Source organism: Periophthalmus magnuspinnatus, chromosome 3 (genome assembly GCF_009829125.3).
Source record: "Periophthalmus magnuspinnatus isolate fPerMag1 chromosome 3, fPerMag1.2.pri, whole genome shotgun sequence".
Taxonomy (NCBI): Eukaryota; Metazoa; Chordata; class Actinopteri; order Gobiiformes; family Gobiidae; genus Periophthalmus; species Periophthalmus magnuspinnatus.
In genome coordinates, this window is record NC_047128.1 from 8,008,091 (window position 1) to 8,029,336 (window position 21,246).

Genomic DNA, 21,246 nt, shown 5'->3' on the forward strand with positions numbered 1-21,246 from the left:
AAATCAGCTTGAACTGATTTTTTTCATGATGTCTTCACCGGTCACTTTAATAAGCCACTTTGCACTGTTGTTCTGATGCTGCTGTTGTATATATTTTCTCCCTTTAAGTATTTCATTTGATTTTTTAAGCATATCTTTTTAACTTTGTGCATGCCCTGATTTGCATTTGTATTTATTAAGTGTGTTTATGTTGCACTTTTTCACCAAAGCAAGTTCCTAGTTTGTGAACTGTGTTCACAGACTATGGCAATAAAAGTCTTCTGATTCTGATTCAGTCTATGGCAAACTTGATGATGCAGCCCCACCATGTGTTTAAAAGCAGCACTGCACATGAACGACACTCAAAATAAAAAATAAAATATATATATACACATTTGAAACTCCATAATCCAGGGAATGTAAATCATGTAAAAATGTATACATTTAGGTCACTTCAATAAAAGGACAAGAGGTAAAGTTTTTCATAAAATGATTGACAAATCACAAAAATAACATGTCAAAACAAATAGCACTTAATGTTAAAAACAAGGCTATAATTACAGGCATTACAAAGAGTACCATCAATATCCACTGTCCTTAAAACAAGAGGTATGAAGGTACAAAGACAGAGCTTCATCAGACCATGTTGGTTTGAGTGTTGGGGCTGCAGCTCTGTAGGTCCTGTACCTGGTCCAAGACCCAGCTGATGTTTGGTCTCTCCTGAGGGTTTGTCACCATCATGGAGCTCAGCAGGACTTTCAGGCCCTCAGAGTAACTGTGCACAAAATAAATGTACAATTAAATGCATGTTTTCTGCAGTATATGTTATGTTTTAGATGCAGTATATGGTAAAAATAGGTCCAGTCTCATTTTATTTTGCTCACGGCAAAAAAGCCAATTTATTAAATTGTTTTCAGTAATTGTCACCTATATTGTACACACATACATAATTTGCAACTTCACAGCACCTTGATAAAGACAATTCACTTTTGGAAATGTATCATGTTGATCTGAGTTTGGTATATTAGTGGTACATTAAAATATACTCTTGAGACTGACCGACAAGACTGTGGGATGGTCACTGGGTTCTGCACGGCGAGGGCCACACTGTCGCCTTTTTGAAAGATGAGGTCATAAGGTCCCTCCTGCATCATCATACAATACAGCACACAGCCGAGTGACTGTCGGGATACAAGACAGAGAATACACATAAAACACATTATGAAACATGATATTTAATAATAGTTACAAGACTTTACCCAGATATCAGTGCGCTCATCAATAATGCAGTGGCTCTCCACATTGAACAGTTCAGGAGCTCTGTACGAAATAGTACAGCGCTGTGCTGCCCAGTCCTGAATGCTCATTGCCTCCCTGCTTCCTCTGACCTGGATAGATAATATAATAATTACGCAAGAGAAATTTTAATATATCTACATGGTAATGGTATTAATATAGCTGGTTATACATGGGTCTGTAACTCTGAACAGGGATCAGTATTTTATTTATTTTTTATTACTATAATATTCACCTCTATCCTGGCTCGGTTCATCGATCCCATATCCATCAATACTGGCTTGTCATTTTCATCCAGAAGCACATTTGTAGGTTTTATGTCTCTACCATTCACAAAACAAAGCATTAACAGTAAATGTTATGAAAGATGAAGATTATTTTCTATCAAAACACAGTTATATTTATTTGTAGAGGCATTTACCTGTGTGCATAGCCCCTCTCATGGATTGCCTTAAGTCCAGCACAGATACCTCGAAAAATTTGCAGAATTTGTTTTTCAGGCATTAAACTTCCTTTGTCTCTTAGTTTCTCAAGAACTGACCACAAACTTCCCTTCTGTTCAGGTAAACAAACAGACCTCCATCAAGTTCATGCATTATTATTTTTAATAGACATTTGTGGCACATCTTACACTCATGTAAGGGAGGAGTAACCATGCTTCAGTTTTGCCGCCACGTTCGACAAAAGTGTGTGCCACCAGACTCAAGATGTTTGGATGGTTAAACATTTGGTGCATCTCGATCTCCATCTGTGCCTCCTGCCGTCCCTCACGATCATGGCACAGGATCCTCTTCAGGGCATAAAAGTGCCCATCTTTTACACCTTCCACCAGATCCACGTAACTGAATCCACTGATAAAAGGGACAGCGAAAATAACAAAGATAATGTAATGTGATAAAGTATGTGCTTCAGAAGTAATAAGTAATGGACTGATCTTACTCACCCTTCATCTAGCTTCTGAACAAAGTAGTATTTCTTGTTATCTACTGTGATGAATCCACGGGAGCATATGCACATACTCTGTCCCATAGCTACTATTGCATTGCTGAGCACCAAACTTCAAAAACCTGCAGTGACGACAACATTTAAGTTAAAATGCCGTGATGCAACCAGTTTTGGACACATGGTGAGGATAGCCATAAAGAAATACGTTTTTGTCTTTGTTCATTGTCCAAACAGCTGTCAGGTTGTTGCTAAATGTTGTGTTGCATGATAGTGGTTTGAAATCCCTAAAGTATCCCAAAAACTACATTAATGACAAATGAAGAAAACAAATAGATTGCATACTTTGATGGTCGGTTATTTTGGTAACCTGGATCGGGCATATACATCAGTCTAAATACATTTCTTACCTCTTATTTTCATGTTTGGTGCTTTGTTTTCTCAGTTAGCTTCGACTAGCTGCTTGGCTCGGCATCTTCATCGTGGGTTATAATGAGAGCACTGATGTCCCATGGCGCCAAAATAACATTAGCGGCGTTAGTGGGCATTGTGAAAGAGAAGCTATGGCGGATCATGAACGACACAGATGGGGTCTTAAAGCCGACGGAGGTGATATTTAAACTGTTCTGAGTACTTGGATGCATTAGATATGTTTGTTATAAATAATCGTTTTTATTTTCACTTAGAAATCATATAACATGGTAATAACAGACCTGGGAAACGTCTAAAAATGTTTCTAAGCTAACATGCTAATGCTAACGCAAGCAAAACTCGAGACTGTTTTACAAGTTGCAACATGATGTGTGCTTAATGAATAATGGGAACCTTGTAATGGGTTCCACTATCGGGCACATAACATGGAAAATTAGCCCTACATAAAATTACAAGCATTTAAAATATATGACATCAAAACGTGACAACAACATTCAGGCTATGATGATTCGCTGACCTGTTTTCACACAAAAATAAAGGTACCTTATTTAGGCACAACATTTGTTCTGTGGTTAACTGCAAGTTTTAGATTTAGCCCCACAGGTAAAATGTAATCTCTTATAATTCTGTAGCTCCCTGAAAACAGTTGTTCATCTGGTTGAGTTGTCTTGCCTCAAGCAGGGCCGCAGGAGGAGGGAGACAGAGTGAAAACTAAGCCTGTCTCTTGTAGCACTGTGGGGACCGCCGTCAAGCGTACATCGCAGCATCTTTCCTCCGGTGATGAAGAGGAGGGCTCAGCCACCCCACCGGCTCCACCAAAAGTCTCCAAAATCGGTTTTAACCTGAGCGGTCCGATTGGGAAGAAATCCAACAACCCCATATCCATCAAACTTGGAGCATCAGTAAGCTTTGGGAACATACTGGTATTATAATTACTATGTAGTTTTAAGTGTTTGAATAATATGTTATGTTTCTTCTCTGTGATAGAAACCTAAAGATCCTGTTCCTCCAGTTCCTCCTAAAAAGGTTGGGCTTGCATCAGTGTTCAATGAAGATGATGATGTAGGTCCACAGTGGGTATATCCTCTGCTAATTTAAAGTCTTGTTCACGTTGAGTGATTATATCTCTTTGAACACAGAGTGAACCAGAGGAAATGCCACCTGAAGCAAAGATGAGAATGAAGAACATTGGCAGGTATTTAAAAGCACTTGTCTCATTAATTTACCTCAAGGGCATAAAGCAATTCTGTTTGAAAAAATACAATTTTGATGAAAACTATGCAGTATTTTTCTATGCCCCAGAAATGTGAATTCTGAACTTATTTTCATTCCAGAGAGACACCAACATCCGCAGGGCCTAACTCTTTCAATAAAGGCAAGCAGGGCTTCTCTGACAATCAGAAGCTTTGGGAGAGGAAGCTGAAGGCCCACGCAGAAGATGAAAACTAAATAACAACAGTACTGTAGTTTTTAATAAGTTGTCATTGAGAAGTACAGGACTGGCTTGGTTTCATCAACTTATGTTTGTCTGGACACTTTTAATTGTTCATTTTAAGTGAATCACTACTACAAGATTATTCTGCAGTGACCTCTTGTGATGACATCTAGAAGGTACAATTGTGTGTAACCTGTTTATCTCCCCAGGCTTAACATGATTATGGTAGATAATACAGTCATGTCCTGTGTGTGGTTAAACTGATAGATCACCCAGAAAAAAATCCTGCTTAATGTATGCGTGAAAATGTACATACTTTTTTTTTAATTTCCAGGTTTAACAAAGTGGGACATGCATGAATATTTGTACAGAATAATTACTGTTCATTATCAGATTTTTACAAATTTAATTTTGCTTAATATGCCACTCTTTTATGCTATGGGTTTGTTATAGTCTTATGCATTCATTGTTTTATTTATTCATCAATAAACCCCCTACATTTACCTACAAACCTATTTGGAGACTTGGTTATAAAATATGATGTCCACAAAAAGACTCTTTACATAAGCTGGGGGGCTCAAGAAGGGGGATCTTTTCAATCTGTACTTGTTTAGGCCATGGATTTAAAATTAGGTACTGAGGAAATATAAGTTGTTACAATCACTCTTCTCAGATATGTTTATAATAAAATAAAACATTGAGAAAACATTAATGATGGTGGTCATTATATTTCCAATTGCTTCTAAAGAGAAAGTAAAAACTAAAAATAAATGTAAAAATATATTTCAAAGTTACCTTCCCAAACATAAACAATACAGGCATTTAATAACTGACATGAAAAAGTCTTCCTTCAAGTCTGAATTGTGCTCTACCACATGCTTTTACTCAGAGAATTGGCTGTATGCCTCTCTATTAAAAACCCAAGATGATCATTGATTATTAGAAATGGCTGAATCTTGATTTAAGATTCATTAAAACTGTACTAACTGCACAACCCTAATTTATGAACATGTTTCCATAAAATACTCAGATGTCAAGTGGTGAAGGTTTCCTTGACTTATAATGAATGCTGTAAGGCATAGGGGCAGTCAAAAAACAAAAACAAAAAACAGTCCCATTCATTTCTGAAGAGAGGAGATTCTTTGATGGGGCATGGCTTTCCTCAAAGACCTCCAGAAATTAGTATTTGTTACTGATGTAAATTTGAGAACAGGAAGTACTTTCAAGGCTTTTTGAATGACAACAGGAAGTGGTGGGTCCAACTGTTGGAGGGAAGCTGGGCCCCTGTGCGTCCATATTAGCTGCAGTTTGAAACCTGAGTTTTGCAGCAGTGCCTAACAAGGGTGTGAAAACAAAACCACAATCAGTTGAAAACAAAACAGCACTCAAATTTCTGTTTTCCAGTGAAAGTACCGATTTACGTTTTATAGTTAAATGAAACAACAAAATAGTTTCTGAATATATCCTTTGTTATATAATACAAGAAATTGTGTGTACCTGCACTCCTGATTCAAGCACAAACACAGCATTGTTGTTTGAGAAGTATTCAGCTGACAGGAGACAAATTAACATCTGGCTTCTTTGAATAGCATTTACCACATCCTTAGTGTAAGCTGCAAGATTAAACATCAAACAAATAATGTAAACAATAATGAAACAAATCTTAATATTATATTTATAAGTGGTAATTTTGTTTAATTTACTCTATAATTAATGTAATACTTTTGCAATCATGAACAAATGTTTTTAAGTTTCTATTATTACCTAAATGACAAACTTCCAGGGGCCATGTTATATAAAATTTAAATAATATTTATCTCTCTCTCTCTCTCTCTCTCTCTCTCTCTCTCTCTCTCTCTCTCTCTCTCTCTCTCTCTCTCTCTCTCTCTCTCTCTCTCTCTCTCTCTCTCTCTCTCTCTCTCTCTCTCTCTCTCTCTCTCTCTCTCTCTCTCTCTCTCTCTCTCTCTCTCTCTCTCTCTCTCTCTCTCTCTCTCTCTCTCTCTCTCTCTCTCTCTCTCTCTCTCTCTCTCTCTCTCTCTCTCTCTCTCTCTCTCTCTCTCTCTCTCTCTCTCTCTCTCTCTCTCTCTCTCTCTCTCTCTCTCTCTCTCTCTCTCTCTCTCTCTCTCTCTCTCTCTCTCTCTCTCTCTCTCTCTCTCTCTCTCTCTCTCTCTATATATATATATATATATATATATATATATACACACGAGGAATAAATATAAGGTGAAAAAAATCTGTTTAGGGGTTAAGAATAGTATACTAGCCTTTTTTTTTTTACATGCTAGACCTGCTTTCCTATTTTCTGATGAACTGTAATTTGCAAAACATTTTTTTTTGTCTCTCTAACTGGTCCTCTTAAGCCAGTCACAGCAACCTGGTAACCTCATTGTCATTGTAGAGATTAAGTAGGTGAGGAGTGACAATAACTGCTTTGATTGATACAATATCTAGAAATCCTGTTCTGTTGGCATTAACACTTAACTACACAACAGTCACAATGGTTACCCAGATTTGTACATCAAAATAACTCAACAAACCCACTCTCTCTCTGCATCACTGACCTTCCCCTGGGAGAAAGTCCCGGTCCATCAGGCAAAGGCGATACCCCCACTGGTCCTCCAACACATGGGGCAGGAGCTGCTCCAGGCTCTCTGAAGGCACCTCCAATTCCAGAGGGTCCAAACTGAATGGGAACGTGCCATCTAAAAATTACATCTGTATCTTAGCAGCCTGGTCACAAAAAGCATATTCACATTGTAAGTGATGTCACCTACCATCCTTGTTGTGTCTCAGAGGAGAGGAAACCATATCCACTGATGTGGTACTCCACACACTTGATAAAAACACATCAAAGTCTTTATGGCCTAATTGAGAAACATTGGAATGAATGTACACATTAGCCATAATTTAACTTATATATGAGGAACTGTAAACAGTGTGTGGACATTATCTCTATTTACTGGCATATTTTATTGGGCAACATTGATTGGTTCTACTAAAAGTAAACAATGTCACTGTACTTTAATATAAAAACTATGATTCTTGTGAATCTTTAGGCATTATACAATATTATTTGCATGCAGTTTGTTCAATATTTTGAATCCTTTTGAATTTTGAAAAATGGCAGGTATGTTCAGAATAGTGGGCGGAGACAGAGGGTAGGTAAAAACCAGGGAACATGATTATAACATAGTTTAAAGTTTATAGAAGACCATTTCCATAATATCTCCCCTTTAAGGTTAAGTTCTAAATCATGTTTAGTCCTCTTGTTTAATCTGTGATAGAAATTTAAGTATAGTCATGTTGTGTATTTAAAAAGCATTTGATCTGTGTCAGTCTGCCAGACCCAGACCAGACATTAACATGTGTGAAGGCTCTGTCTCCATCCCACAGGAAACTCGCTGTTGTTCTACCTGTCTAAGTGTAAAAGTTCATTATTACTTTTCATCTACAACTGTAATTTTTTCCACAACAAATCCAAGCCACTTCTTAAACACATTGTGCATTACATTATAAATATGATGTTTTTGCATGCTTCACTTGGGTGTATCATCTCACCTACATCTGCTTTATCAAAAGTCCAGCAGGATTTCAGAATGAGCTGTATCTCCAACCATTTCAAATATACAACGATCCCCAGACTTGAGACAAACAGTATTGATCCTAAAGAATATTCAATCAGAGATGGCCATTGTACTAAAAAACATAAAAAGCAAATCATTGTTACATTTATTTACCAAAGAAAATGCATTTGCAATATAACCTTGTAAAAATGCTTACTGTTATGTGTCTTCTTGAGGTAAATTGTTGAACTAACGTTTCCAGATGTGTTTTGTGCGATGCAGATGTATGTTTTGTTTAGGTCCTGGGATGCCACCTGTTCAATTATGGCTTTTCCAATGACCCGAGTCTCCCATTTAACTTCCTTCACTCTGAATCAGGTAAAACATATTTCTATTATAGCCTTATAAATTCAGCATATGGGATTATAGTGGCTAAACTCTATATACTCTTCTATCTTCTCCATCGTCAGATTTTTTAAATGGCCATTGTCTTTCATGAACCACTGGATGACTGTGGGATCTGCTTTGGGAAAATCCACTACGCATTTTAATGTATGACTCAAACCTATTTTCAGAACAGAAAGAAAGTTAAAGGACACTTCACATATTAGAAATTTAAAATAATGTATATGTATTAAAGACACAATATTTTCCATCAGTTGCTCATCTTACTTGGAATTGGTTTTAGCACTCCTACTGGCAGCAGTGGTAATTAACCATGAAAGAAGCTACCTATTTAAGCATTGCCGTCACTGTGGTAATACAAGCATACAGTTGTAATGAATGCAATTTGACTGCAGAAATGCTCAGAATGAGCCTGGTAATGATTTATGGGCTTAAAGCAGCACAGGAGACCTCTATATGTCTACATGTGACACAATAATCCAGGCAAAATTCAAACAGAGTAATTTTTGAGGGACGAGAGATAAATCAAGGCTAGTTACGTTGCCTGGACCGGCGTTACCGGGGCCCCACCCTGGAGCCAGGCCTGGGGTGGGTGCTCAACAGCGAGCGCCTGGCGGCCGGGCTTTCCCCACGGGGCCTGGCCGTGCACAGCCAGAAGGAGAGACGTGGGGCCGTCCTCATGTGGATCCACCACCCGCAAGATGATCCGTAAGGGGCTGGTGCAGAGAGATCTGGGTGGCAGTCGAAGGCGGGGGCCTTGACGACAGGTTCTCCGGACATAGAGACTGGCTCTGGGGACATGGAATGTCACCTCGCTCGGGGGGGAAGGAGCCGGAGCTTGTGCGGGAGGTTGAGCATTACTGACTAGATATAGTCGGCCTTGCCTCCACGTACAGCTTGGGCTCTGGAACCCAACTCCTTGAGAGGGGCTGGACTCTCCATTTCTCTGGCGTTGCCCACGAGGAGAAGCGGCGAACTGGTGTGGGCTTGCTCATTGCCCCACAGCTCAGCCACCTCGTGTTGGGGTTCATCCCGGTGAACTAGAGGGTTGCATCCCTGTACCTTCGGGTGGGGGACAGGTCTGTTACTGTTGTGGCGGCCTGTGGGCTAAACAGCAGTGTAGAGTACCCGGCCTTCTTGGATTCCCTGGGAGGCGTTCTACACAGAGCACTGACCGGGGACTCATTTGTTCTCCTGGGGGATGCCCATGTGGGTAATGGCAGTGACACCTGGAGGGGCATGATTGGGAAGAATCCCTGATCTGAACCCAAGTGTTCTGTTATTGGACTTCTGTGCTAGTCACCAGGACACCCTTGGAGGTCAATGATCTACTTTGTTGTTGTGCCATCTGACCTCAGGCTGCATGTTTTGGACACTCGGGTGAAGAGAGGGGCAGAGCTGTTAACCAATCACCACCTGGTGGTGAGTTGGATCCGTTGGCGGAGGAGGAAGCCGGACAGACCTGGCAGGCCCAAGTGTATTGTAAGGGTCTTTTGGGAACGCCTGGCAGAGGCTTCTGTCAGAGGTGTCTTCAACTCACACCTCCGGGAGAACTTCTTCCTGATCCCGGGGGAGGCTGGGGACATGGACTCCGAGTGGGCTATGTTCTCAACCTCTATTGTCGATGCGGTTGCTCATAGCTGTGGTCGCTCATAGCTGTGGTCGCAAGGTCTGCGATGCTTGTTGCGGCGGCAATCCCCGAACCTGGTGGTGGACACCGGAAGTAAGGGATGCTGTCAAGCTGAAGAAGGAGTCCTATAGCCTTTGTGGCTCGTGGGACTCCTGAGGCAGCCGATGAATACCGGCGGGCCAAGCATACCGCGGCTCGTGGGGTCGCAGAGGTAAAAACTTGGGGTTGGGAGGGGTTTGGGGAGGCCATGGAGAAGGACTATCAGACAGCCTCGAAGAAATTCTAGAAAAACGTCTGATGCCTCAGGAGGGGAAAGCAGTGCTTCACCAACACTGTCTACAGTGTGGGTGGAGAGCTATTGACCTCGACTGGGGATGTTGTCAGGCGGTGTAAGGAATACTTTGAGGATCTCCTCAATCCCCCCGTCATGTCTTCCGAGGAGGAAGCAGAGACTGGGGACCCAGAGGCGGACTCGTTCATCACCCTGGAGCTTGCCAACTACCTCGGTGGCAAGGCTCCGGGGGGTGGACGAGATCCGTCCCAAGTACCTCAAGTCTCTAGATGTTGTGGGGCTGTCTTGGCTGACATGTCTCTGCAACATTGCGTGGTGGTCGAGGACAGTACTGCTGGACTGGCAGACTGGAGTGGTGGTCCTTCTGTATAAGAAGGGGGGGGGCAGAGGGTGTGTTCCAATACAGGGGAATCACACTCCTCAGCCTTCTCGGTAAGGTCTATTCCAGGGTACTGGAGAGGAGAATCTGACCGATAGTCAAACCTCGGATCCAGGAGGAGTAGTGTGGTTTTCGTCCCCATCATGGAACAGTGGACCAGCTCTATACTCTCCATCTACATCCTTGAGGGTTCATGGGAGTTTGCCCAACCAGACCACATGTGTTTTGTGGATCTGGAGAAGGCATTCAACCGTGTCCATTGTGGTGTCCTTTGGGGGGTGCTTTGAGAGTATGGGGCTTTGCTCAGGGCTGTCCGGTCCCTGTATGACCGGAGAAGGGGCTGTGTTCGCATTTCCGGCAGTAAGTAAGACCTGTTCCCAGTGCTTGTTGGACTCCGCCAGGGCTGCCCTTTGTCACTGGTTCTGTTCATTATATTTATGGACAGCCAGGGGCTGGAGGGAGTCTAGTTCGGGAACCACAGGATATCATCTCTGCTGTTTGCAGGTGATGTTGTCCTGATGGCTTCATCGAGCCAGGACCTGCAGCAGGCACTGGGGTAGTTTGCAGCCAAGTGTGAAGCAGCTGGGATGAGAATAAGCTCCTCCAAATTCGAGGCCATGGTTCTCGACCGGAACAAGGTGGCTTGCCCTCTTCGGGTGGGTGGAGAGTCTTTGCCTCAAGTGGATGAGTTCAAGTATCTCGGGGTCTTGTTCACAAGTGAGGGAAGGATGGAGCGTGAGATTGACAGGTGGATCGGTGTAGGGTCTGCAGTGATGCGGTCGCTGTATCGGTCTATTGTGGTGAAGAAGGAGCTGAGCCAGAAGCCAAAGCGCTCAATTTACCGGTCAGTCTACGCTCCTACCCTCACCTATGGTCATGAGCTCTGGGTAATGACCGAAAGGACAAGATCGCGGATACAAGTGGCCGAAATGGGTTTCCTGCGAAGGGTGGCTGGGCACACCCTTAGGGATAGGGTGAAGAGCTCAGTCACATGGGAGGAGCTCAGAGTAGAGCCCTACACGTCGAGAGAAGCCAGCTGAGGTGGCTTGGGCATCTGCTCAGAATGTGTCCTGGACGCCTCCCTAGGGAGGTGTTTTGGGCATGTACCACTGGGAGGAGGCCCTGGGGAAGACCCAGGACACGCTGGAGGGACTATGTCTGTCGGCTGGCCTGGGAACGCCTTGGGGTCCCGCTAGAGGATGTGTCTAGGGTCAGGGAAGTCTGGGAGTCCCTGCTTAGACTGCTGCCCCTGTGACCCGGCCCCGGATAAGCAGAAGAAAATGGATGGATGGATGATTTTTGAGGCTCAGACCAAGACAAGCTTGTGACCAGCATTAATGAAACAAGCATGATTGAAGGGGAATATAACTAAGATCTGTGTTCGCTGAGGGAACGTTATAGGTTAAAAAACGTTTTTTTTACTACTACTATATTATGAAGAGACATACCCGGCTCCACCTCTTCTACTATGTCGTTCGCTGGACGTAGTATTCTTGGAGGGTACTTATCAATATCTAATGTCACAAACAAAACATGGTTCAAGTTCAAAGTGGGTACATCAGTTCTTTTAAATAAAAACAACAGAATGAAACTTGCATTTATAATGGTTTTAATGGTTTCATAATGTTGGCATGTTCTAATTTATAAACTAAATATTAAATTACACAGATTAAAATTAGAACAAAAACAGCCTACATATATCTGTATATTTCATATATATTTACCCTCACTTTCAAATTCCACAGTGGTTTCAAAAAGGAGTATATCACGAATTTTGGCAATAACCACTTAAGCAACCCACCAACAGTGTAGAGAGGAAACCTGTAGTTTTGGGGCTGGCAGCCAAAGGTTTGGCAACCTGTAACACCCAAAGAGCCATTTGGATTCGGTTTCCATGGAAAAACAAAAAACACTGGGAGTCGCAAATACTTTTTAAGATACGATAACACTGTGTGTGTGTGTGTGTGTGTGTGTGTGGGGGGGGGTGTGTGTGTGTGGGTGTGTGTGTGTGTGTGTGTGTGTATATATATATATATATATATATATATATATATATATATATATATATATATATATATATACACACACACACATACATACATACATATATATACACACACACACACATATATATAAATTTTTTACACTTTGTATAAACTATAGTGTGTTGCTTATGAATTCCATGAAGTGCTACAGAGACTTCTGCTCCTGAATCTCAGCGCACAGCATCTGCAAATCAGGACAGTATCTTTACGCTGGACTGTAAACTATAAGCTGTGAGGTGTGAGCGGTGTTTGTTTTTAACATGCCGGTGTCACGCTTATTTTGAGTGACGAAAAATAATAAAATATAATTTTATTTTTATATTTCCAGAGTATGTACCTTACCTGTCTTATTTGCCCTAATTATCCACATGAGTACATTTGCACATAATTAACTTACATAAAGCCTCGACGGTAACAGAACTCCTAATGGTCCAGTTATCACCTCGCTCGCTCAGCTCTTGGTCACAGAAAAACACAGCATTGTCGTATTCCATCACTTCATGCAGTAAAAGGCATCCAGCAATGAAAGATAGTCCTCTTTTTTTGAGCTTCTTGAGCTCAGATACCCTCATATTTCCCTGTAACGAACACAGATTATACACACAGTCACATATATATACCACCCTCTGCTGATGGTCTCACCCCCTCTTTTCCACACTCAGGACCTCTACCAGAGGCCTGGGAGCTTGAGGGTTCTGTGCAGTATCTTTACTGTTCCTAGTACTGCACTTTTCTGGACTGAGATGTCCTGGGATCTGCTGTAACCACTCCTCCAGTTTGGGGGTCACTGCCCTGAGTGCACCGATGACCATGGGCACCACTGATACCTTCACCTTCCAGGCCTTCTCCAGCTCTTCTTTGAGCCCCTGGTATTTCTCTAGTTTCTCATGTTCCTTTTTCTTGATGTTCCCATCACTTGGTACTGTGATGTCCACCACAACGGCTTTGTTCTGTTGTTTATCCACCACCACAATGTCCAGTTGGTTCATTACCATCCGGTCAGTCTGTATCTGGAAGTACACTATGTCGGCCACTTTATGCCGCTCCATGTTTTTTCCTTGCCAGCATCTTACACCCTGCGGTTATGTGCTGGATTGTCTCAGGGACCTCTTTGCACAGCCTGCACCTTGGCTCTTGTCTGGTGTGGTAGATCTGGGCCTCTATCGCTCTGGTGCTCCAGGCCAGCTCCTGTGAAGCCAGAGTTCCTCTGTGCTCTCCTTCAGTCCAGCTTTCTCGAGCCACTGGTAGGATTTCTTGATATCAGCTTCTATCTTCAGTTATCTTCAGTTATGTTCCGGTGGTACATCCCATGCAGGGACTTGTCCTTCCACGATGGTTCCTTGTGCACCTCTTCCTCTGCACTCCACTGTCTGAGACATTTGCTGAGCACGTCATCTTTTGGGACCTTGTCCTTGATGTACTTATGGATGTTGGATGTTTCATCCTGGACTGTGGCTCTCACACTCACTAGTCCTCGGCCTCCTTCCTTATGGCTCGCGTACAGTCTCAGGGTGCTGGATTTGGGATGGAACCCGCCATGCATGGTCAGGAGCTTTCGGTTTCCAGCCTTGGTCGGTCTGCTCTGGTCTTATTACCCTGCCATTGAGCGTACACTTTTCGACAGTTGTGTTGTGAACAGACGGTTTATTCATCTGGCTTCATTATCTCATGTGTACCTCTTTAGGCGGCTGGCCAAGGCTTGGAGCCTTTGTTTAGCAGTTTCCAGTGCTTCAGGTATGGGCATCTTGGTTACTTGTTTTTTCATCGCACCTCACTTACTGATCCACATCTATAGCACAGACAGTGAAAGGTCATTTGGGCTTGAGAAGTGTAACCGGATGGTGACAAAGAGAGTCCACACAGAAGGGGTCTCACTACCAGAAGGAAAAATAGCAGACATTGACGACAGCAACTAGTACCTTGGCATCCCACAAGCAAATGGTAACCTTGAAGAGGAAACAAGGAAAGCAGCCACGGCCAAATACCTTCGACAAGTAAGGCAAGTGCAAAGGAGTCAGCTCAATGGCAAGAACAAGACCCAGGCAATAAACAGCTATGCCTTGCCAGTAATCACACCCAGCAGGATTCATAAGCTGACCAAAGGTCAGCTACAGACCACATATGTTAAGACCTGAAAGCTCCTGACCATGCATGGCGGGTTCCATCTGAAATCCAGGATAGTGTACAGAAACATCTGTGCAGAGTACGAACTGGATACCTCAAGGTCAAGGTGGGAAACACCTCCAAAGGTAGTGGAGAATGAGAAAGATCCTGTGAAACTTCTAGATACAGACTGACAGAATGATGATGGCATACCAACTGGACATTGTGGTGGTGGATAAACAATAGAGCAAAGCCATTGTGGTAGACATCACAGTACCAAGTGATGGGACCATTAGGAAAAAGGAACATGAGAAACTAAAGAAATACCAGGGGCTCAAAGAAGAGCTGGAGAAGGCCTGGAAGGTGAAGGCATCAGTGGTGCCTATGGCCATCGGAGCACTCAGGGCAATGTGGAGGAGTGGTTACAGCAGATCCCAGGAAAAACATCAGACCAGATCTCAGTCCAGAAAAGTACATTACTAGGAACAGCAAAGATACTGCGCAGAACCCTCAAGCTCCCAGGCCTCTGGTAGAGATCCCGAGCATAAAAAAGAGGGGATGATGCCACCCATGGAGGGTGAGGATGAGATTTTTTTTAAAAAATAAACGTTTAACCCGCCTAAAGAAATTATAATCAGTAGTGGAGATACAGGCAGGACTAACTTTGTCACACCAGTAAACTGGACTCAAATGCAACATGAAGTGAACCGTCAAATGTCTCAAACTACAACAGAAAGTGTCCTTTAAGCAGGTAATTCAGAATGTGCTAAATCAGGGACTAAACAACTGAGGAATAAAGTCTTATTTAATGTCAATGAAAAGCTCTTCCACACTGGGGATTCAAATGGGGAAACAGGCTGGACCAATAAACTCAGGAACAGGTAACTCCAACAGATATAAATGCAGGCACAGAATTGCAGAAATGCAAACAACAGAGTATATCAGAGGAGCTTGAAAGTTACTCTTGTCTAGTCAACAATCTAGCAAGAACTAACTGAACAGAAGCAGTATATATAGGCTACCCTGAGCTGATTAGCACAATGAGAGGCAGCTGCTGGGAAACCAGGGAGGTAACAAAAGAAGGGCCGGAACAGGCTGAAAAACGGAGCCGGACTGAGGAAAGAAAACAAGCAAACAGGTAGAACTATGACAAACTTGTGGTGACACACGACTTAACTAACTGATGTGATCTAAAGCTCACCACACACTACAAGATCATTTGCCTGATTTACAACCCTGTTGAATTCTCCCCCAGCTTTGGGAAGGCATGATCCGACTTTGGATCTAAATGTGCAATTTTTAAGCAGCTGTGCCCCTCGTATGTGTGGTGTCAATGCGATTCTGAGCTGCTCTTTCTTATTGTAACCACAAAAAATCAGCAGTGCTACGGTAACAGCCAATACAAACTCAGGAAATGGAGAAAATAATTAGGTGACTTTATTACTCACTTTCAGCCCAGCCCATAAGCAGACTAAGCGGCTGCTTAGGGCCCTGAGGGCACCACAGGGCCCCCCAAAGCCCATACATTTATATTGAAAATAATATAATATGTAAAGTTTTAATGGAAACAAGGCTTGTGTGTTTACAGCAGCCTAAATATCTATCTCAAATGGCTTGTTTTTTATCTACAGCAGCAAAATATCTGCAACTGTTTTTGAGCCGGGCATAGGTATGGGCAGCTATATGTTTACACACCCCTTCTTCCGAGGTGTGGTGAGCCAGCTGAGGTACATTTGAATGGCTGTTAGCAGGCTGCTCCTGTTTCAAATGAGTAATGATAAACCACTGTCACATTTGCTGGACGACTGAAAACGAGTCTGAAAACGGTCTGTAAACGAGTCATGATTCATGAATGCGTATTGTATAACCTAATTAATATGCACATTTACACCAACTGTTTGTTCCTGCTGACATAAAATGGTGACCACTGTTAGTCATTCTTTGTCAGAGGTGGATAGAACTCAGTACTACTAGGCTTCATTTACTTGAGTAACCCTTTTTTATAATTCATTGTAATAGTGTTCTGACATCATACTTTTACTCTTACCTGAATAAAAGTTTTGGTTGAAGCACTACTTTGTGCTTCTGTGTACATAGCCAATATTATTTTGAAGTGCACTGTTACTTGAGTAGAACTTGTGACTTTCCACTGCAGCCAACTGGAACAAATTCAAATCCACCAGAAACCAGGAAAAAATGTATAGAATTTCAAAAGTTTTCTGAGACAGGGCCCCCAGACCCCCCTTACATGTTTGTCTACTGTTCTTGTGGCTATAGTAGTTCATTCTGGATGTTTTTAGTCTGATCTTGGCCATATACATACAAAAACAATTGTTCAAAGTGATGAGATATTCATAATGTTGTCAAGTGTGAATCACCAATATCTGACCCAGGGTACATCCACTGCCGGGGGCCCCAGAGACAAGTTCAGCTTAGGGGTCACAGAAAGCTAGGCCTGCCCTGCTCACCTCTCCGCAAATAATGACACCCAGTCCATAAAACAGCACTACGAATCCAGTTTGAAGTGTTCTTTAAAAAGTAAAAAAGATGTGCCTGTTTACATAAGTCCATGCAGCGCAGATCAGGTGAAGCTGCTGCTATAGTAAACACGATTCTACTTCCTGTGTAGCTTATCGCCAGCCTTCTGTGCATTAAAAGCATTTATCTGACCTACTGTACCCACATTTCTCAAATAATAATAATAACAGAGTTTTTACTTGCACATAAGTGCAATGCTCTGATTTTTGGAACATTTTGAGGTCTCAAAGCGAGTAATTTTACTGTAGACAGGAAACTGTTGAGGCAAGATGTGCTCACAACTTTTAGCTTGTGGTGAAAGGTCTCTCCGCTGCTATAACTCATTATAGTCTTTGTGCTCGGGGATTGTAAGATCTAAAATTTCTTACGATTCTCCTCATGTCTGTGGTGTGCACTTTTTGTTGCATGCTTAAAAATCATTTAAGCCTGAAAAATCCTGTAATGTGTGGCAGACTTAAGTTTATAGCATTATTACTTCACTTAGGCCTATATGTGTCTGTACCTTGTACCAGACAGTATTGGTGCTATTGCTGCAGTTGTGTCCTGGACATGTGATATATCCTCCAGCTCCGATCTTCAGTGTCACTCTGCTCTCCTTAGCACTCCAACATCCCAATGTGTTATCAACAACCTCGAGATGGAGGAACTGCCAACCAGTGCTGCATAACACAGGTTTGTACATTTAAAATAAAGTCTTGTAGTTATACATCATTGGCAGAGCAGTTAACCATGGCAAAAGTCCAACCCATCAGCTTTGGGTTACACTTTATTGAAGCATCTTTTCTGGCGAGGAGCTCATCACCTGCCAAGTCTTTGTTTGACAGCTGATTTCTCATATACTCTGGATGTTATTTTCAAGGCTAAGTTAAGAACCAAGTTAAGCCATTTTACAGAAAATCCAAATGTGTCAAACTCATTCCAGTCTTACCAAGACTGCGTCTTCCAGAGTTTATGACTACTACCACCATCTGCAGTGGAGAGGAGCCCTAACATCCAATCAACACCAGGGCCAGCAAGAACTTCTCACTGCTTTAAATTAAAATTATATAAAACTTTCTTGTGATGTCGACCTGTTGTCAACAGCTTGTCTCCATGGAGTTAAGTTTAAAGCCATACTGTGGAACACTGCAGGCAAAGCAATGACATCTCTATGGAGACAAGCAGAGAGCATACCTTCCAACAGAAAAGTTACATTGTGCATCTTTACACCTAAGACGGTTGATGGTTCTGCTCCACTTGAGAGCTGGCGTAAACATTGTAGTTGTACATATAGCTGGCACATTTGTATGCCAGAGGGGACAGAGTGTGCATTTAATCTTAAAAGGTGATCATATTGTCAGACTCATACATACAGGTATGAGACTATATTAAATGTGCACTATGCAACTTTTTCAGGTGCGGGGTCCGCTACCTCCTTGTTTCCACGGAGATGTTACTGAGTTTCATGGAATAATATATAGTGTGGTACTAAACTTTAATTAAGCCTATAGGTGTTTTATTGCAAAACCTAATGCCTTGAAAAATATTTTACTGTGAGTGGGCTCACCTCACCCCAGATCTGTCTTCTAACTTGGCCTGTTTGTTTTCATAGATACACTGATGAACATTAAATACAAAACAATTACATCTCCATGGACACAAGTAAGGTTGTGGACCCTCAAACAAAAACTTACATGGTGCACCTTTAAATAGATGAAACATCTTCAACTTGTAATGATCTTTTGTAGGTGTCAGCTTTTTTTTAACCCTTTGTTATTCCTGACAACTGGCGGTTACTCAGATGATAAAAAAAACAACAGCTTTTACCTCGCTCTGCTTTCAGAGCTGTATCAGGATTTTCAGAATGCAGAGACTAAAAGGTTGCATAACAATTACTACAGTATAAATGTGGATTGCATTAGCTCTGATTTTTATATTTTTATTTAAGTTATTTACCTGGTTAAACATGTGTAATTTCCCGAGTGTGATACTTCAGCTTTGAACTGAGCAAAGTCGTTGTTGTAAATCTCCTTTTCAACCCTGGACCAGTTCTTACATGGCATCATAAACACTTCTCCCCTGATAGCTTTGTAGTGCATTGTTGGTGAGGGTTTTTGATAGAGACCTGTGCTCAATAAACACAAAGCTATTAATAGACTTTTAAACATACAAAGTTTAGTCTAAAATCTTACCTTTGCATGCTGTCAAAGAGATGCAGGCTAAACAAATTGTAATAAGGTTCATTTCTGTCGGAACACATTAGTACTTGCTCGTGTGAAAATAACCATCTCAAATCGACAAATTTTTCCATTTGCAGCAGCAACAGGCCTTACAATTCAAAGAAACAGCTGTCGTCACTGTAATGACACTCACACCACTTCCTTTTGCAAAAGTGCACCTCTGTGTGCAGCAAGTAAAATAAAATAAAATAGGTAGTTTTCATAGTTGCTGTCAGAAATGAGGATGATACAAAAAAACATTGTGTAAAAGAAAGTGATATTTTAGGTTTAGTTTTATTTCATGCTATTTTCAAAACGGGTAAAATGATTCAGTATTTTCTATTTAGAGGCCAGTTCCCACACAAATCTGCTTGGGTAATATACTTTCATCATTGTTTAAATATAGAAAAGACTAAAAAGTGCTATATATTTGACTCAACGATAGACATAAATAGATAAATAAACACAGATGTATTAGCCCAACTTGAACAACTGCATTTCTCCAAAGCAGGTTCTCAACCATGATTTTTCAGGCGTGAGAATAGAAAATATATGCAAAGTCTAGACACCCTTAATTGGTGTCACAGCAGTCTCCTAGATCTAAATAAATACATACTTAATATGCTATATATGATTGGACACATCACACCCAGATCAATTTTTTAACATAAGTTCAAGGAACATCTCTAGGAAACTCTTACTACCATTCCATTCTTTAAAACCCCTTAGCATTCCGGGTCATTTTGGTGAAATTGCCTTTGTTCTGACCTCTCCAAATTAAAATAATCACCATTATTGAACCCTCAGTAGTAAATACACAAGTTTGGTGTCTTTGTAAAGGTAACACCCTATAGTTTTACCTACAGATGTCAGAATCAAGTAAGTATATCTGCTTAGCATTTATACACTTTGGAACACACACACACACACCCACACCCCCACCCACCCACACACACACACACACACACACACACACACACAAAATCTCATCCTCGCCTAAATTTTTGTGTGAAAATGAAGGTGTAGAAAGTTGCAGTAGGGAGCTGGGGCCAAAAATACACTATATATCAGATTATATAAGATTGTTGACCACTTACATTTCAAATTTGAGTGGTGGGTTGGTATGGGTCAAAATAAATATATATTTACAAAGCACACACTGAAAACAGTGAACAAACACACAAACTTCAAAATGTAAACAAACACACACTGGAAACTAAGAACACACTGTACATGATTGTACAGTGTGACACTCATTCTGCAACAGTGGCTCAGTGGTTAGAGCTTTGGTCCCTCAACCCGAAGGTTGGAGGATCGAGTCCGCTCGGACCAACTTCTGTCATTGTGTCCTTAGTTCTGTCATTGTGTCCTTAGGCAAGACACTTCGCCCAAGTGGTGTGTGCGTGATGATTGGTGGTGGTCGGGGGGCGCAGATTGGCGTTAGCTAATGCTAATGATTACACATGATACACATTTGACCCACAATTAAGTCAATAGCAGAATAAACCACGCTTACCGATCAAGAACAGCATCCAGGCCATCAAATCATAAGGTCCTCTACTCCTCAGTCCTCCATGAGATCGTCACTCGGTTCCACGAACCGCTCCGGTCCGAGATGCCTCTAGTTTAACTTGTACAAACATCCAGTGTCATCGGTCGCGTACTTCCTTTGTTTTGTCCGTTTCGTCATGCTTAAACCTTAAAACTGTCTACTGTTACGCGTGCGTAATTTTACGCGCGGATCTTTGTATCCAGTCTCCTCCTTTTACGCGTGCAGCAAACTCCGTTCGTTTACAGTAAACCACTGCATGTCATGCATCGGCGTGTTCCGCTGTTCATGGGCTTTAAGGGGAAAACATCACTAAACGTGTGTAATGTAACAGCTGAATCAGTGGTTCTTAACCTGAGTTCGATCGAACCCTAGGGGTTCGGTGAGTCAGTCTCAGGGGTTCAGCGGAGGTCAAAACAGGCACCCGACTCATATGATTAGCGGACTGCGAGCGTCTCCA

General features: G+C 41.9%; 3 protein-coding genes across 5 annotated transcripts in view; 1 reads left to right on the forward strand and 2 right to left on the reverse strand.

Annotated features, from left to right (window-relative positions):
* The window catches only part of stk16 (serine/threonine kinase 16), a 3,223-nt gene extending 488 nt beyond the window's left edge, over positions 1 to 2,735 (reverse strand). The window contains exons 1-8 of the mRNA XM_033985442.2: positions 2,628 to 2,735; positions 2,219 to 2,342; positions 1,907 to 2,126; positions 1,697 to 1,830; positions 1,511 to 1,598; positions 1,239 to 1,367; positions 1,039 to 1,160; positions 1 to 754 (exon numbers count right to left, since the gene is read on the reverse strand). The exon at positions 1 to 754 is cut by the window's left edge and continues 488 nt beyond it. Of these exons, the coding sequence (XP_033841333.1) occupies positions 616 to 754; positions 1,039 to 1,160; positions 1,239 to 1,367; positions 1,511 to 1,598; positions 1,697 to 1,830; positions 1,907 to 2,126; positions 2,219 to 2,304 (918 nt within the window). The 5' untranslated portion in view covers positions 2,305 to 2,342; positions 2,628 to 2,735 and the 3' untranslated portion in view covers positions 1 to 615. The remainder of the gene's footprint in view (positions 755 to 1,038; positions 1,161 to 1,238; positions 1,368 to 1,510; positions 1,599 to 1,696; positions 1,831 to 1,906; positions 2,127 to 2,218; positions 2,343 to 2,627) is intronic.
* A 4-nt stretch (positions 2,736 to 2,739) lies between these two features.
* Positions 2,740 to 4,170, forward strand: LOC117391232 (PEST proteolytic signal-containing nuclear protein-like). Of its 2 annotated transcripts, none has more exons than XM_033988972.2 (5): positions 2,740 to 2,826; positions 3,331 to 3,551; positions 3,637 to 3,711; positions 3,789 to 3,844; positions 3,984 to 4,170. In XM_033988972.2, exons 1-5 carry the CDS (start codon positions 2,781 to 2,783, stop codon positions 4,096 to 4,098), a joined length of 513 nt encoding a protein of 170 aa, XP_033844863.1. In that variant the 5' UTR covers positions 2,740 to 2,780; the 3' UTR covers positions 4,099 to 4,170. The 2 variants fall into 2 exon arrangements, with proteins under 2 accessions (XP_033844863.1, XP_033844856.1); XM_033988965.2 differs by having other exon boundaries at positions 2,772 to 2,826; positions 3,328 to 3,551.
* A 98-nt stretch (positions 4,171 to 4,268) lies between these two features.
* Positions 4,269 to 19,374, reverse strand: LOC117389706 (interleukin-18 receptor accessory protein-like). 2 transcript variants are annotated; one of them, XM_055230102.1, is made up of 12 exons: positions 19,211 to 19,374; positions 18,975 to 19,143; positions 17,542 to 17,698; positions 12,796 to 12,976; positions 11,802 to 11,867; positions 8,095 to 8,212; positions 7,865 to 8,016; positions 7,643 to 7,780; positions 6,859 to 6,948; positions 6,646 to 6,786; positions 5,582 to 5,697; positions 4,269 to 5,418 (listed from the first exon to the last, which is right to left on the reverse strand). In XM_055230102.1, the coding sequence occupies exons 1-12, from the start codon at positions 19,260 to 19,262 to the stop codon at positions 5,203 to 5,205; spliced, it is 1,596 nt and encodes a 531-aa protein (XP_055086077.1). In that variant the 5' UTR covers positions 19,263 to 19,374; the 3' UTR covers positions 4,269 to 5,202. The 2 variants fall into 2 exon arrangements, with proteins under 2 accessions (XP_055086077.1, XP_055086074.1); XM_055230099.1 differs by having other exon boundaries at positions 18,975 to 19,164.
* Positions 19,375 to 21,246: the final 1,872 nt, after the last annotated feature.

Bases quoted from the DNA above. Each gene is read 5' to 3' on its own strand.
- LOC117391232 (XM_033988965.2), top strand. From the start codon at position 2,781: ATGGCGGATCATGAACGACACAGATGGGGTCTTAAAGCCGACGGAG. The intron at 3,552-3,636 runs GTAAGCTTTGGG...TCTCTGTGATAG, and splicing joins CCATCAAACTTGGAGCATCA to AAACCTAAAGATCCTGTTCC. The intron at 3,845-3,983 runs GTATTTAAAAGC...TTTTCATTCCAG, and splicing joins AGAATGAAGAACATTGGCAG to AGAGACACCAACATCCGCAG.
- LOC117389706 (XM_055230099.1), bottom strand. From the start codon at position 19,262: ATGAACCTTATTACAATTTGTTTAGCCTGCATCTCTTTGACAGCATGC. The intron at 8,213-11,801 runs GTATGTCTCTTC...TTCTGAAAATAG, and splicing joins AGTAGAAGAGGTGGAGCCGG to GTTTGAGTCATACATTAAAA. The intron at 6,949-7,642 runs GTGAGATGATAC...TTTCTCAATTAG, and splicing joins TTTTGATAAAGCAGATGTAG to GCCATAAAGACTTTGATGTG.